Raw genomic sequence first — 13,319 nt, forward strand, 5'->3', positions numbered from 1 at the left:
TCATTAATAAGACCTCACCTGGAATATGCAGTTCAGTTTTGGGTACCAGTTCTCAAAAAGGATATCGGGGAACTGGAGAAAGTGCAGAGAAAAGCAACCAAACTGATAAGAGGAATGGAGGAGCTCAGCCATGAGGAAAGAGAGGAACAGAATTTATTCTCTCTTGAGAAGGAGAATAATGGGGGATGTGATCAACATGTTCAAATATATAATGGGTCCATATAGTGAACTTGGTGTTGAGTTATTCTCTTTACGGTCAATACAGAGGACACGGGGGGCACTCTAAGTCTAGAGGAAAAGATTTCATCTTCAAATACAGAAAGGTTTCTTCACAGTAAATGTGGAATAGACTCCTGCCAGAGGTGGTTCTGGCCTGCTCAGGAGATTGCTTTAAGAAAAGCCTGGATACTTTCCTGAATGTACATAGCATAACTGGGTACCAAACATTTATAGGTAAAGTGGATCCAGGGAAAATCCGATTGCCTCTTGGAGGATCAGGATGGAATTTTTTTCCCCTGCTGTAGCAAATTGGAACATGCTCTGCTGGAGTTTTTTGCCTTCCTCTGGATCAACTGTGGGTATAAAATTGGGTATATTGGATTGTACAATATTTTTTATTATATTTATTGTTTTTTAAATGGTTGAACTGGAAGGACTTGTGTCTGTTTTCAACCTATGTAACTATGTTACAATTAAAAACGTAAATGTATTCTATTGGGATTTTATGTGATAGACCAACACAAAGTGGAATATAATTGTGAAGTGGAAGGAAAATGATAAATGGTTTTCAATATTTTTTTTACAAATAAATATGTGAAAAGTGTGGCGTGCATTTGTATTCAGCCCCCTTTACTCCGATACCCCTAACTATAATTTAGTGGCACGGATTGCCTTCAGAAATCACCTAATTAGCAAATAGAGTCCACCTGTGTGTAATTTAATCTCAGTATAAATACAGCTGTTCTGTGAAGCCCTAAGGTTTGTTTAGAGAACCTTAGTGAACAGACAGCATCATGAAGGCCAAGGAATACACTAGGCAGGTCAGGGATAAAGTTGTGGAAAAGTTCAAAGCAGGGTTAGATTATAAAAAAAGATTTGAACATCTCACGGAGAACTATTCAATCCATTATCCGAAAATGGAAAGAGTATGGCACAACTGCAAATCTACCAAGACATGGCCACCCACCTAAACTGATAGGCTGGGCAAGGAGAGAATTAATCAGAAGCAGCCAAGAGGCCCATGGTAAATCTAAAGGAGCTTCAGAGATCCACAGCTCAGATGGGACAATCTGTCCACAGGAGAATTATTAGTCGTGCACGCCACAAATCTGCCCTTTTACGGAAGAGTGGCAAGAAGAAAGCCATGGTTAAAAGAAAGCCATAAGTCATCCCATTTGCGAGAAGCCATGTGGGAGACACAGCAAACATGTGGAAGGAGGTGTTCAGGCCAGACAAGACTAAAATATATCTTTTTGGCCTAAAAACAAAACGCTATGTGAGGCAGAAAACTAAAAAATAGGATTTTTATAACAGCTTACCTGTAAAATCCTTTTCTTTGGAGTACATAATGGGACACAAAGCCATAGCAGTTATGTGGGTTATAGGCCACCTTCAGGTGATGGACACTGGCACGCCCTAAGACAAAGTGCCCTCCCTACATACATAACCCTCCCACTACTGGGAGTACCTCAATTTTTTAGCCAAGCAACATAGGTGTATACCAAAGAAGGGAGGGACCTCTGTGTCCCGTGATATACTTCAAAGAAAAGGATTTTACAGGTAAGCTGTTATAAAAATCCTATTTTCTTATCGTACATCACGGGACACAGAGCCATAGTAGTTACTATGTGGGATGTCCCATAGCAATGGCAACTGAAGGGAGGGAGACAACAAAAAAGTAGGGCATTAAGAGACTAGAGGACTCATAATACAGCCTGCAGTACGCTGCGTCCAAAGGCAATATCTTCATGACCTTTTACATCGATTGGATAGAATAAATGTATGGACTGAAGACCAAGTTGCGGCCTTGCAGATCTGAGCCATGGAGGCCTGGTGATGCACTGCCCAAGAAGCAATAACAGTCCTGGTGGTGTGCGCTTTAACATGAAAAGAAGGAATTTTCCTCTTTAGACCATAAGCTTGAACAATCACTTGACAAATCCATTGTAGATTTTGATGCTGCCTGTCCTCTTTTAGGACCTTCTGGCAATACAAACAGAACATCTGCTTTTCGAATCTGAGCGCTTTCCTTTAAATAGACCTTGACCGCTCTCACTACATCAAGGGAATGTAGTGACCTCTCTTCCACCGACGAGGTTCTGGAAAAAAAGAAGGCAGAATAGCCTAGTTTAAATGAAAACCTGTCACTACCTTTGGTAGGAATTTAGGATGAGGCCGCAATACCACCGTAGCCTTATGAATAATCAAATATGGTTCTTTACAAGAAAGAGCCCCCAATTCTGATATTCTTCTGGCAGAGGATATGGCAACCAAAGAGATTATCTTTCGCCTCAAAAGAACCAAGGGAATATCCCATATAGGCTCAAAAGGCGGTTTCTGTAACGTCGATAAGACCAAATTCAAATCCCAAGGGTCCAGGGGTGTCCTGATGGGAGGATTAATCCACGTTACCCCCTGAATAAAGTTACAAAACAGAGAGTGAGTAGCAAGAGGGCATTGAAACAGTACCGATAAGGCCGAGACCTGGCCCTTGATAGTACTCAAGGCGAACTTCAATTCCAATCCCATCTGCAAGAATTCAAAGATCCTACCTATGACATACTTTCTGGGGTGCCAACCCCTGGATGCATACCAGGAGACATATGCTTTCCAGTCTCTATAGTATATGACTCTGGAGGCCAGCTTCCTAGCATTAGCCAAAGTAGACTACTGAAGGAGACAACCCACGGTCTTTTAGAATGTAGGTTTCAATAGACAAACTTCATCTTCATCAATTCAGTGTTTGTAAGGTAGGATGGAATACCGGACCTTGTGCGAGGTCTGGCCACAGTGGCAGGGTCCCCCCTACCGCCATCTTTATAATCTCGGCAAACCAAGATCTTCTGGGCCACCAGAATCACCTCCTTCCCTTCCTGCTTGATCCTGCGAAGGCGGCACGGAAGCAGCAGAACTGGAGGAAACGCATACATCAGTGAAAACTGATCCCATGGAAAGACCAAGGCGTCTGTTCCGCATGCCAGCGGATCCCTTGTCCTTGACACAAAGTTGTCGACCTTGTTGTTGAATCTGAACACAAACAGATCCACGTCCGGAACACCCCATCTTTGACATATCGACAGTAAGATGTCAGGGTTAAGGGACCATTCTCCGGGAAATACTTGTTGGCGACTCAATTCATCCGCCTGCCAATTTACTATCCCTGGAATGAAAATCGCTGATAGGCAAGGAATGTTGCTTTCTGCCCAAGATCGAACATGATTCATCTCTTTTTGGGCTGCACGACTTCTCATGTCCCCTTGGTGATTTATGTAGGTTACAGCCATGGCATTGTCTGATTGAATCCTGACAGGACAATTTCGTAATCTGAGCATCCAGGCCTCTAGGGCCAGATGAACTGCCCGAATTTCTAGAATATTGATGGGTAAGGTCCTTTCTGACTTGGACAACTTCCCCTGGACAGATGCCTCTTCCAGGACAGCTCCCCAGGCTAGAAGGCTGGCATCCGTTGTTACCACTTTCCAGGATACTGGTAGAAAGGACTTCCCCTGTTGAAGGTTGCTGGATATCCAACACCCATTGAGGCTCTGACAAGCCTCGGGGTATAAGCGCATTGGAAAGTCCAAAGCTTGGATCTTCTTGTTCCAATCCGACAGAATACTGTTTTGCAGCAGTCTTGAATGAAACTGCGCATAAGGAACGGCCTTGAAGGAGGCCACCATCTTTCTTAATTTCATGCACAGCCGAATGGAAGGACTTCTCTTTGTTTTGACAAGCCGAATCAGTTCCTTTATGGAGTTGATCCTTCCCTGGAGTAGGGTACTGTAATCTCCTTGACGGTAGTAAGGAGGATTTTTCTAGGTTGAGAATCCAGCCTAGGAATTCTATGTAGCTCAAGGCTGAGATTAAACTTTGGTTTAGACAGGTGACTGACTGATCTACTAAGAGCAGATCATCTAGGTAGGCTAGAATTGTTATACCCTGAGCCCTTATCCTGGCTAAAGGAGGGGCCAGGATCTTTGTGAACACTCTAGGTGCGGTGGCTAGACTAAAAGGCAGAGCCACAAACTGAAAATTACGATTTTCTACCTCGAAGCGTAGAAATTTCTGATGAGCGGGAAAAATTTGCACATAGAGATATGATATCGATCAATGCCAACAATTCTCCTCCTTGTAGAATGGAGACAACCGATTAGACTGACTCCATGCAAAAGGAACAGATATTCAAGTGCCAGTTTAGATCCTTGAGATCTAAAACGGGTCTTACCTCCCCATTTGGTTTTGGTACCATGAAGAGGTTTGAATAAAACCCTGGTCCCTGCTCTTCTGTGGGAACCTCTGATATCACTTTCTGAGACAAGAGATGATCCAGAGCCAGAAAAGGAGAGACTTACTTTTCCCTGGATCTCGGGGAACGTTTGATAACTAGAGCAATTGAGGAAGCCACCCATCTGTCCTGACAATGTTCCTGCCAGACCTTTAAAAAGTGCAGAAGCCTTCCCCCAACCGAGCAAGCGGGAGCGCCCCTTCATAAGGAGGCTTTAGTATTTTGCTTTGCGGGTTTCCTGCCCCAAGTCCTCTTTTGGCCCTGGGACTGCCCCTGAGGTCTTCCTCTTGAACCTGACGGTGGAGACTGCCTGGCCATCAAGACTGCCTGGAGGCAGATGTTCCTGGCACTGGAGAAGATGCACGTTTAAAAAGGAAAAACGCGTAAACTTCTTCTTTACTAGTAAAAGAGAACTTTTTTCATTAGAAATTCTTTGGATATACTTATCCAGATCGTATCCAAATAACCGTTCACCATGAAATTGGAAACTGGCCAAGAGCTTTTGGCCAAAAGCTTCAGCTGACCAATTTTTTAGCCATAGGACTCTGCGCATATGTACCAGCCCTAGCATAAGCCGTGAGGCTTGTATAATAGAACCTTTGATAGCATCCACTATGAAACACAGTGCCTCTGATATGCCAGCCATCTGCTGGGCCTGCTGATCAGGAATAATTTTGGGTACCTCTACAAACTGGTCTTTTATGGATTGAGATACAACTGTAATTACAGAGCAAGGTGGTTCTACAAAGTATCGATTGGGGGGGCTGAATACAAATGCACGCAACACTTTTCAGATATTTGCAAAAAAAAATTATGAAAACCATTTATCATTTTCCTTCGAATTCTGAAATTTTGTGCCACTTTGTGTTGGTCTAGAACATAAAATGAGAATACAATATATTTATGTTTTTGGTTGTAACATGACAAAATGTGGAAAATTTCAAGGGGCATGAATAATTTTTCAAGTAACTGTATATTAAAATCAATTATCATTCCTGCAGATAAACATTTCCAGAAATTTTGAAGCCATGCAAAAGTTTTTCCAGAAAAAAAATTAATTTTGGAAAAATTGAAAAAAGTTAATTGTGTAGTCATTTTACAAATTGAAAGTCGTTTTGTTAAACTGGGAAAGTAAAACGTATATAAAAGTATTATGTTTGCAATAATAATACAGCTTATTCAGTAAGTAAAACTAAACTTTCTTTTTAAAATGCTATTTTTTATTACAAATAGAACAAGGACTGTATATGTTAAGAACATTTCACCTATACATGAGACTAGGCACCATTTAAAAAGGTAAGAAAATATAAAGTAATTTGTCAGATAAATTGAACTTCTTAACTGTCAATGAAGGCCTGAGAGGACAGAATCTACTGTATCCCATCAATCACCCAACTGTAGGAGGTACAACATGGAGCCCACAAGATAAATGAACCTTTTACCTGCAGTGACCCCTAGTGACAAATACATATTTCTCCTGTTTGAGAACTGCATTGAGAAGTATTACTTGAACTGTATTCCAGGATTTGCTTGTCTTCAGCTGAGAGAACTTGCAATAATTTAAGACTTTACGTAAAGTCTCAAATCTTTCATTAAAGGTCTTCATGTTATACTTTGAACACCACACCATAGATATTTTATCAATGTAAACACATATTCCACATTTATTTTCCCCAATTTTTCCAGGAAGAACACAAAAAAGGCTTTGAAAAAAAACGGGCGAAAAAAAGGTCACCCTAATGTTTCCTTTTTTTCCCCAGGTCTTTCCATTTCTAACGCTGAACATAAAAGGCTGTCACTTGCTATGTGTCTTTGTTGACACTTCAAGCTGGACTGGCATAGCCCACCAAAAGATTCCCAATCACGACATACCTTGCGTTTTCTTGAACCCCGACTATCTCCACCTCGCTGCCCGAAGAAGCAATGTTTATTCCATCCTCGTTATTCTGTGTCTCGCTAGTGGGTAATTTATCACATGAAGACAATCCTGGATCCAGATGACCTGCAGAGAGAAAAGGGACACAGAGACTAAATATTTTAACCAGAGACTATGGTTAAATTATTTCAATTGTAGTACAGAGATTCTGAAAGCTCAACACAAGTAAAGAAACTTGCAGACTTAGGCTACTTTCACACTGAGGCGCTTCACAGGTGTTTAAGCGCTAAAAATAGTGCCTGCAATGCGCCACTCCTGTCAATCCTGTGTATAAGCCTGAGTGCTTTCACACTGGAGAGGTGCGCGCTTGCGGGACGTTAAAAAAATTCCTGAAAAGCAGCATCTTTGGGCAACACTGCCAAAGTGCCTGCAAAGCGCTTAGACAGCGGCGGTTTGCGGGCGCCATTAACTCTTTCGTCGGCCACTGGCGGGGGTTAAAAGCACCGCTAAAACTACGGTAAAAAGCCGTTAAAAATAGCGGCGCTTTACTGCCGACGACGACCCCCCCCCACGTGAAAGTGCCTTTACTACTGCAGGGAAAGGTATTACAGAAGCGTGTCGTTAAAGACATTTACAGTTGGCTTATTGCTCCTCATCTAGTGGTCATGTAAAAAGCCTCTAAAAATATATATTTTTTTGGATAGAGTAAGGCAAGCCATAGATGGTGTGATTTTCTTTCCTTTCTCTATAACCACAGTCAGGGTTGATGGTGGAATCCCTCCCCACTGAGCATTGCATTCTCTGGCAAAAGGGGGCGCAGGGAGCCTTTTCTGCACAGCCAATAATCCCATGCTAGAAACCTGACACTCTGGTTGTATCCAAGTCAATTGATGAATCAACTTGGGTACAATCAGCCTGCCCATAGATGGATCGAATCTCGGCTGGCTCTGCAGCAGATAACCATTCACGAACCTAAAAAATAAATAAGTAATCGTAATGGCTAATCTACTGTATGTATCCTACATCGGGTGTATAGGGCCCTGTTACAACTACATCAATGGGGTAAGCATAACTCCCCATTATGTCCCAAATGTACCAGAGAGCGAGCTGGGAGACTTAACACCAATGCTACGGAGATGTCGAAAATTAACCAGATACTGGATGGCGATAACACAACCTCATCCGTGCTCCCTGAAATTAAACCTCTGACCATTTTAGTACTGTGATAATGATCTGTTATATTGTTTTTGGCACCAATCAGAGATGCAAGCATATCCCTGTATCTCAAAACATGGAGCGCAGGCTTGTCCTGATACCAATCCAGAGGGCTAGTAAATGTAAAGAGAAAAAGCATTGCCGCTACTCCCAACCAGCCCAGGTGAATAAATGATAAGAAGCAGCCTCAGCCTACATGTCCCCACCAAACCATACACCCTAATGCATTTCGCCCTGCTCACTGGGGCCAAAGCCTGGTAAACACTTGCAGTTTTTTCAACCCAGCAGGCTGAATGGAAAAAAAAAACCTGAAAAGCACAGGAGGAGCCATTCATTACCAAACCAATGTTCGCACATCCTCCGCTAAGCTATTATGTTTTGACATGGGGACTGCAAGAACACACTGGTCAGTGCTCTCAGCCATTGGCCGAGAGCACTGATCAGTGTCATATTTTAAGGATGAGGAGTGATAAATATTATTGTTGCCGAGGCAAGAGTCTGCTAGCAGTATGGAATGCAAGCGCCCCCCCCCCCACAATATACACATTTTCCCCATTCAGTAATAGGGCCAAGCAATCTGATTAGCCAGTTTTAGTAGTTTAGTAGCCCAATTTGATCTTCTGGGTCACCTGTTGCAAGCACTTTGTGGGCCGTTATGGATTATTATGGAACCCGAAAAAAAAAAAAAAGTCTCTCTGGATGAACCAAGTTTCTGCAGGAATAATTCACCTTATGGATAGAGGAGTTTTGCATTCCACACCAGCTAGTGGACTCTTACCTCAACAATAATTATTATAATAATGATCACTCTTCATCCCACTTCTACAAGACAACATTTATTCATCATATCACAACATCCGGGTGCCGATTTACAGACCTTTTTCGGTCATGGCCCTTTGACAGACCGGCTGCCATACACACGTTTCTTTTGAACTGGCCAATGCCACCTGATATTCATTCCATGTGTATGGGTGTGTGACAGTGGTTACATGATTACCAATCCTTTCTACTCCTATCCCAACCCCCTTCGACTGATTTTTTTTTTGTTACACATCAGAAAAGCTAAAGACCCGTCCAGGGACACAGTGTAATACAGTTAACATTAATTGGCGACAAATTAAAATAAAAAGAAAAAAAAAGCTGCACAATATTTTTAGTTGGTTTCAGATTTAAAGTATAACTGCACTTTCAGAATAGCTATATGTATAGTTGTCCTTGTCCCAGCAGTATATGAAAAACATCCTGTTTCCAGCAAAGCTATCTGCAAACTCCTGACTCTGAGAACATTCTGCTGTTCATAAAGGGTCTACTCTTTCAGTTGACTAGGGAACTGGTTTACGCTCTCTGAACACCCTCTAGTGATGTCTGGGTAGAGTTGGCTTTTTTGGCTTTAGAGTAAAACAATTAAAAAATCTAATTAAAACACAAACAACCCACCTACATAAAGAACTCATCAGTGTGATTCCAGAAAATCCAGAAATTGGCAGAGTATCTTAACAGGTATGAACATATTTACTGAACAAATCACAGGCCTTGCAGAAAAAGGGTTAAAACCGTTGGTCATGAATACTGCTAGTTTTTTTGCAAGATATAACCGATTTCCTGAACAAGAAGAAAATACGGCAATTACCACCAAACACACTTCTAATCACTATAGACGTAGAGTCTCTGTACAGTACCATTGCTCACAAGGATGGGATTGCTGCATGTCACAGATTTTTATCTTCAAACTACAAATACAGCGCTGAGGATGTTACACAGCTTATTGAATTCTTTCTTTAACCACTTCCCACACAGCCACTTAAATAAATGGCAGGGTGGGCCTTTCCTCATTCTGAGGAGGTTCCTGAACTTCCACTCTGAACGAGTGCTCCCAGCACGGCCTCGAGCCACGCTGCGGCATGATCCTGTGATCACAGGATCCAGCTGAGCAGAGATCAGGATATAGACACTGCGATTGGCCCTCCCAATCACGTGACAGCTGTGTCCAATCACAGCCGTCACAATGTAAACAGAGATGCGTGTCTCTGTGACAGTTCTCCCCGCCGAGCTCAGTTGGGGGGGAATCTGCAGCCCTGTGACAGCCCTCTCTGCAAGGATGATTTTATACAGAGAGCGGTCACAGATTCCCCCCAAAAACAGAACACCAATCACCACTGTCACAATGCATAAAACATCTGTCAGTCCCCCATCACCGCCGATGGCCGATCAACATTGGTCATTGCTACCATAGCTTGTGGACTAACTTTTACACAGACCAAACATACACTGATTTGGGTTATTTTTACAGAAGAAATTTAGCAGCATAACTTTTGGTCAAAATTTATGAAGAGAAATACTTATTTGCTAAATTTTATAACCAAAACTAAGAAAAATTCATTTTTTTTAAATCCCAAAAGAAAGCTCTATTTGCGTGAAAAAAAACTTCAAAATTTTCATTTGGGTACAGCGTTGTATGACCGCGCAATTTCTCGTTCAAAGGAAGGGGGTGAAAGTGTCCAGTATTGAGGTGGTTAAACACAAACTACTTCACTTTTAATAATATCTATAGTGTAACGGTCCCGTTATGGGAAGCAAATAGGCACCCCATTATGAAAGACCATAGCTGACCTTGAGGACAACTTCCTAAATAGCATACAACAAAAGCCATACAGATACATCGCTATAATCGATGACATATTTATCATATGGACAGGTGGTAAATAAAATCAAAAACAATTTAACTCATTGACCAAAACTTTACAGATGCAACTATTTCCACAGTTCCAGCTTCCACCTCCGACACACCAAACGGGCAATCATACACAGCCAGGCCATAAGATACCACCATATATGCTCAGACTCAGGAGATCGAGATAAACATCTCAGAATACTAGCAGACTCCTTCCATAAATAGGGTTACAAGGGCAAAACCATCAATGCAAGCATAGAAAAAACCTTGGAAATCCCGAAGAGAAAATCTTCTCGAGGAGGAAAAAAAAAAAAAAAAAAAAAAAAAAAAAAAAAAAAAAAAAGATTATTATGCAACTCTAGTAACCACATATAATCCAGCACATGAGAAGAATGATAAAACAAAGATTTACAACCCATCATAACAGAGGATGAAACGCTGTAAGAAATATTCCAATTACCCCCAATACTGGCTTGCAGGCAACCACCCAACCTCAGACAAAGGAATCAGCAAGAAAAATGGATTCGGAAGTTACAAAATAAAGGAACCAAAACCTGCGCATCCAATCAATCTAAATCTTAAAGGGTCATGCACACAAATGGGGCCTTCAATATCACAGGATCATACACCTGTATCTCTAGTATTGTGGTCTACCGCATCCAATGCAAAAAAAAAAAGGTAGCAAAGATTCTCATGTTGGTAAAAGAGGACAGAAGTTGCAGAATTTATATAGATATACTATCAAGGAGCATAATGAAGATGATTTCTGCACACCTGTGGGTGATCATTTCTCACCACCAGACCACACGTTGGAAGACATGAATGTTTTAGTTCTTAAAAAGGGAACTTGAAAACTACTCAGGAGAGGAAAAACTTTTGAAGAATGATCATTTTTGACACAAGATAAAAAACAGACTAAATGTAGATAAGGGTTTACCTCTGTGACTGATATTACACCCCCCCCCCCCAGTCTATAGCTCCCTCTCTCTGTCTTAGCTCACACTAACCCTGAAAGCTTGTCAAGAAAAGTCTGAAAAAGTGGATGTTCATGCAAATTAAAAAAAAAAGTATCACAGACAGTTCTTTTGGCTTTAGTAAAAGTCACACCATATTATATTTACAGAATTGCAGTTACACAGGGTGACCAAAAAGTCACCAGACATTGGGAAACTGTAGCTAAATGTACCTTTATTTAAAAATATTTATTACAAATTATGATCTACGTCTTGGCCACCTCTCTCTACACACACAGTCTTCTCCCACACCCATGGCGAACACGTTCCAAGAAATCAGTTGTGATGCAAGTAATTGCATTTTGAGCGCGTTCCTTTAAATGATTAAAGTTATGAATCCTTTCCCTGTATACCACGACTTAAGTGGCCCCACAAGTAAAAGTTGAATTGGAAAAGACCAGGGGATAACACAGGCTATTCCACAGGTCTACAACAACCAACCAATCTATGAATGTGGAAACTGTTGATTCGACCATTTCCGTACGCCGATATCATAATGAGGTGCTGTTGAAAATGGGATGACAATTCTCCGCCGTCAATTAAGAGATATTATGTTATACTGTAGCATGTTTAAATAAAAGTTGGCAGTAAGATTTGTGACAGGCCCAACAATTCTATTAAAAATATAATATAAAATATGAGTTTGCTCGTTTTTCCTATATATGGAGATTTTTGTGACACCCTGTAGTTTACCGTAGTGGAACACTAAAGGCCCATTCACAGTAGGAACTGCATTTTAATCACACAGGAACGCTTAATTTTGAAAGGGCTGAAATCGCACCGCACCAATCGTAAGGCATCCACTACTACGCACAGCAACCGCACTGCAAAGTACTTTTGTACCATTCAATCTGGTGTGGCCAAAACGCAATGTTTGCAACCTGCATTTGGGGTGTCATTAACTTTCAACTGATCGCCCCACAGCAGATCACAAGGACAGTGCAGGAAGTTGCACGGGGACGTGGTTTTTCAACACCGCATTGTAGTGTGAATAGGTCCTAACATGGAAACTTCCATTTGTAAAACATAGGTAAACAAACGTCAACACATTTCTGCTGAAGACGATCAAGAACAACAAAACCTGTTACTTAAAGCGGACCTTCAGTCATTTTTTTTTCAACTTTACATCTATTACATCTTTTGCCCTTGTCGTTTTCACTTTGGATAGTAAAACATTTTCTGCCAGGAAATAACTTATACAGCCCACTTCCTGTTTCTTGTCTGGTCATTAGCCCTAGGCTTATCACATCATGCACATCTAACTTTCTCTTTTGAGAGTTTGCCAGGAAGGGAAGGGGGATGAGTCATAAGAAGACCAAAGAAAGCTGCAGAGTTGGAGGTGTGCCTCTGTGTGTCTGTGTAAATCCAGGAAGTGAACAGGCAGCAGTTTCAGCTGCCCACAGTTAAAATTGCTGCAGCCAGACTTAGTGGCGGGAGATTTATGTAGCATATTTGGCAAGTGGTTGGTGGGAAGCTTCAGAATTGCAAAGATGTTTTAATAAAAAATTATGTGAGCAGACTGCAGTTTCTCTTTAAATGTTGATTATTAATAAACCACTTGCAGACCAACCCATGTATACATAGTGTGGTAGGGTAGCCGCTCTGCATCAGATAATGTACATGTACGTGATTCGGCATTCCCGGATATGAGGCGCACGTGCACCCCCCACCCCATGTGTGCTGTCATTCAGTACAGCACAATTCAGACAGTAGGTCCCAGTCAATGATTTATGCTCGGGACCTGCTGATCAGCTTAGTGAATCATAGTAGAGCCCTGTGTTTACTAACCCCACAGGGCTCTGTACACGCAGCAGTGAAGTGACTTATTTTTCTCCATGGAAAACAGCCACATTTCTGTGTAAAAGCAGGACACAGACAATGTTAGGCACGCAGCTGATCCTTCGTTTGCCCCTTTATATTAACCCCTTCCCAGCCAGCGTCATTAGTACAACAGTGTAAAGTATCATCACCGATCACTGTATTAGTGACACTGATGTCAGTTCCCACCCAGTGTCAGTTAGTGCCAGATTGTCCGCCACA

General features: G+C 41.7%; 1 protein-coding gene across 2 annotated transcripts in view; it reads right to left on the minus strand.

Moving 5' to 3' along the window:
• Positions 1-13,319, minus strand: part of ARK2N (arkadia (RNF111) N-terminal like PKA signaling regulator 2N) — a 130,054-nt gene that overhangs the window by 20,708 nt on the left and 96,027 nt on the right. For both annotated transcript variants that reach the window (XM_077463067.1, XM_077463065.1), the window contains one exon: positions 6,377-6,506. In XM_077463067.1, coding sequence (XP_077319193.1) covers positions 6,377-6,506 — 130 coding nt within the window. The remainder of the gene's footprint in view (positions 1-6,376; positions 6,507-13,319) is intronic.

The sequence above is a fragment of the Lithobates pipiens genome, unplaced genomic scaffold, assembly GCF_037356315.1.
Source record: "Lithobates pipiens isolate NorthernLeopardFrog02 unplaced genomic scaffold, aLitPip1_a1.2 Scaffold_3, whole genome shotgun sequence".
NCBI lineage: Eukaryota > Metazoa > Chordata > Amphibia > Anura > Ranidae > Lithobates > Lithobates pipiens.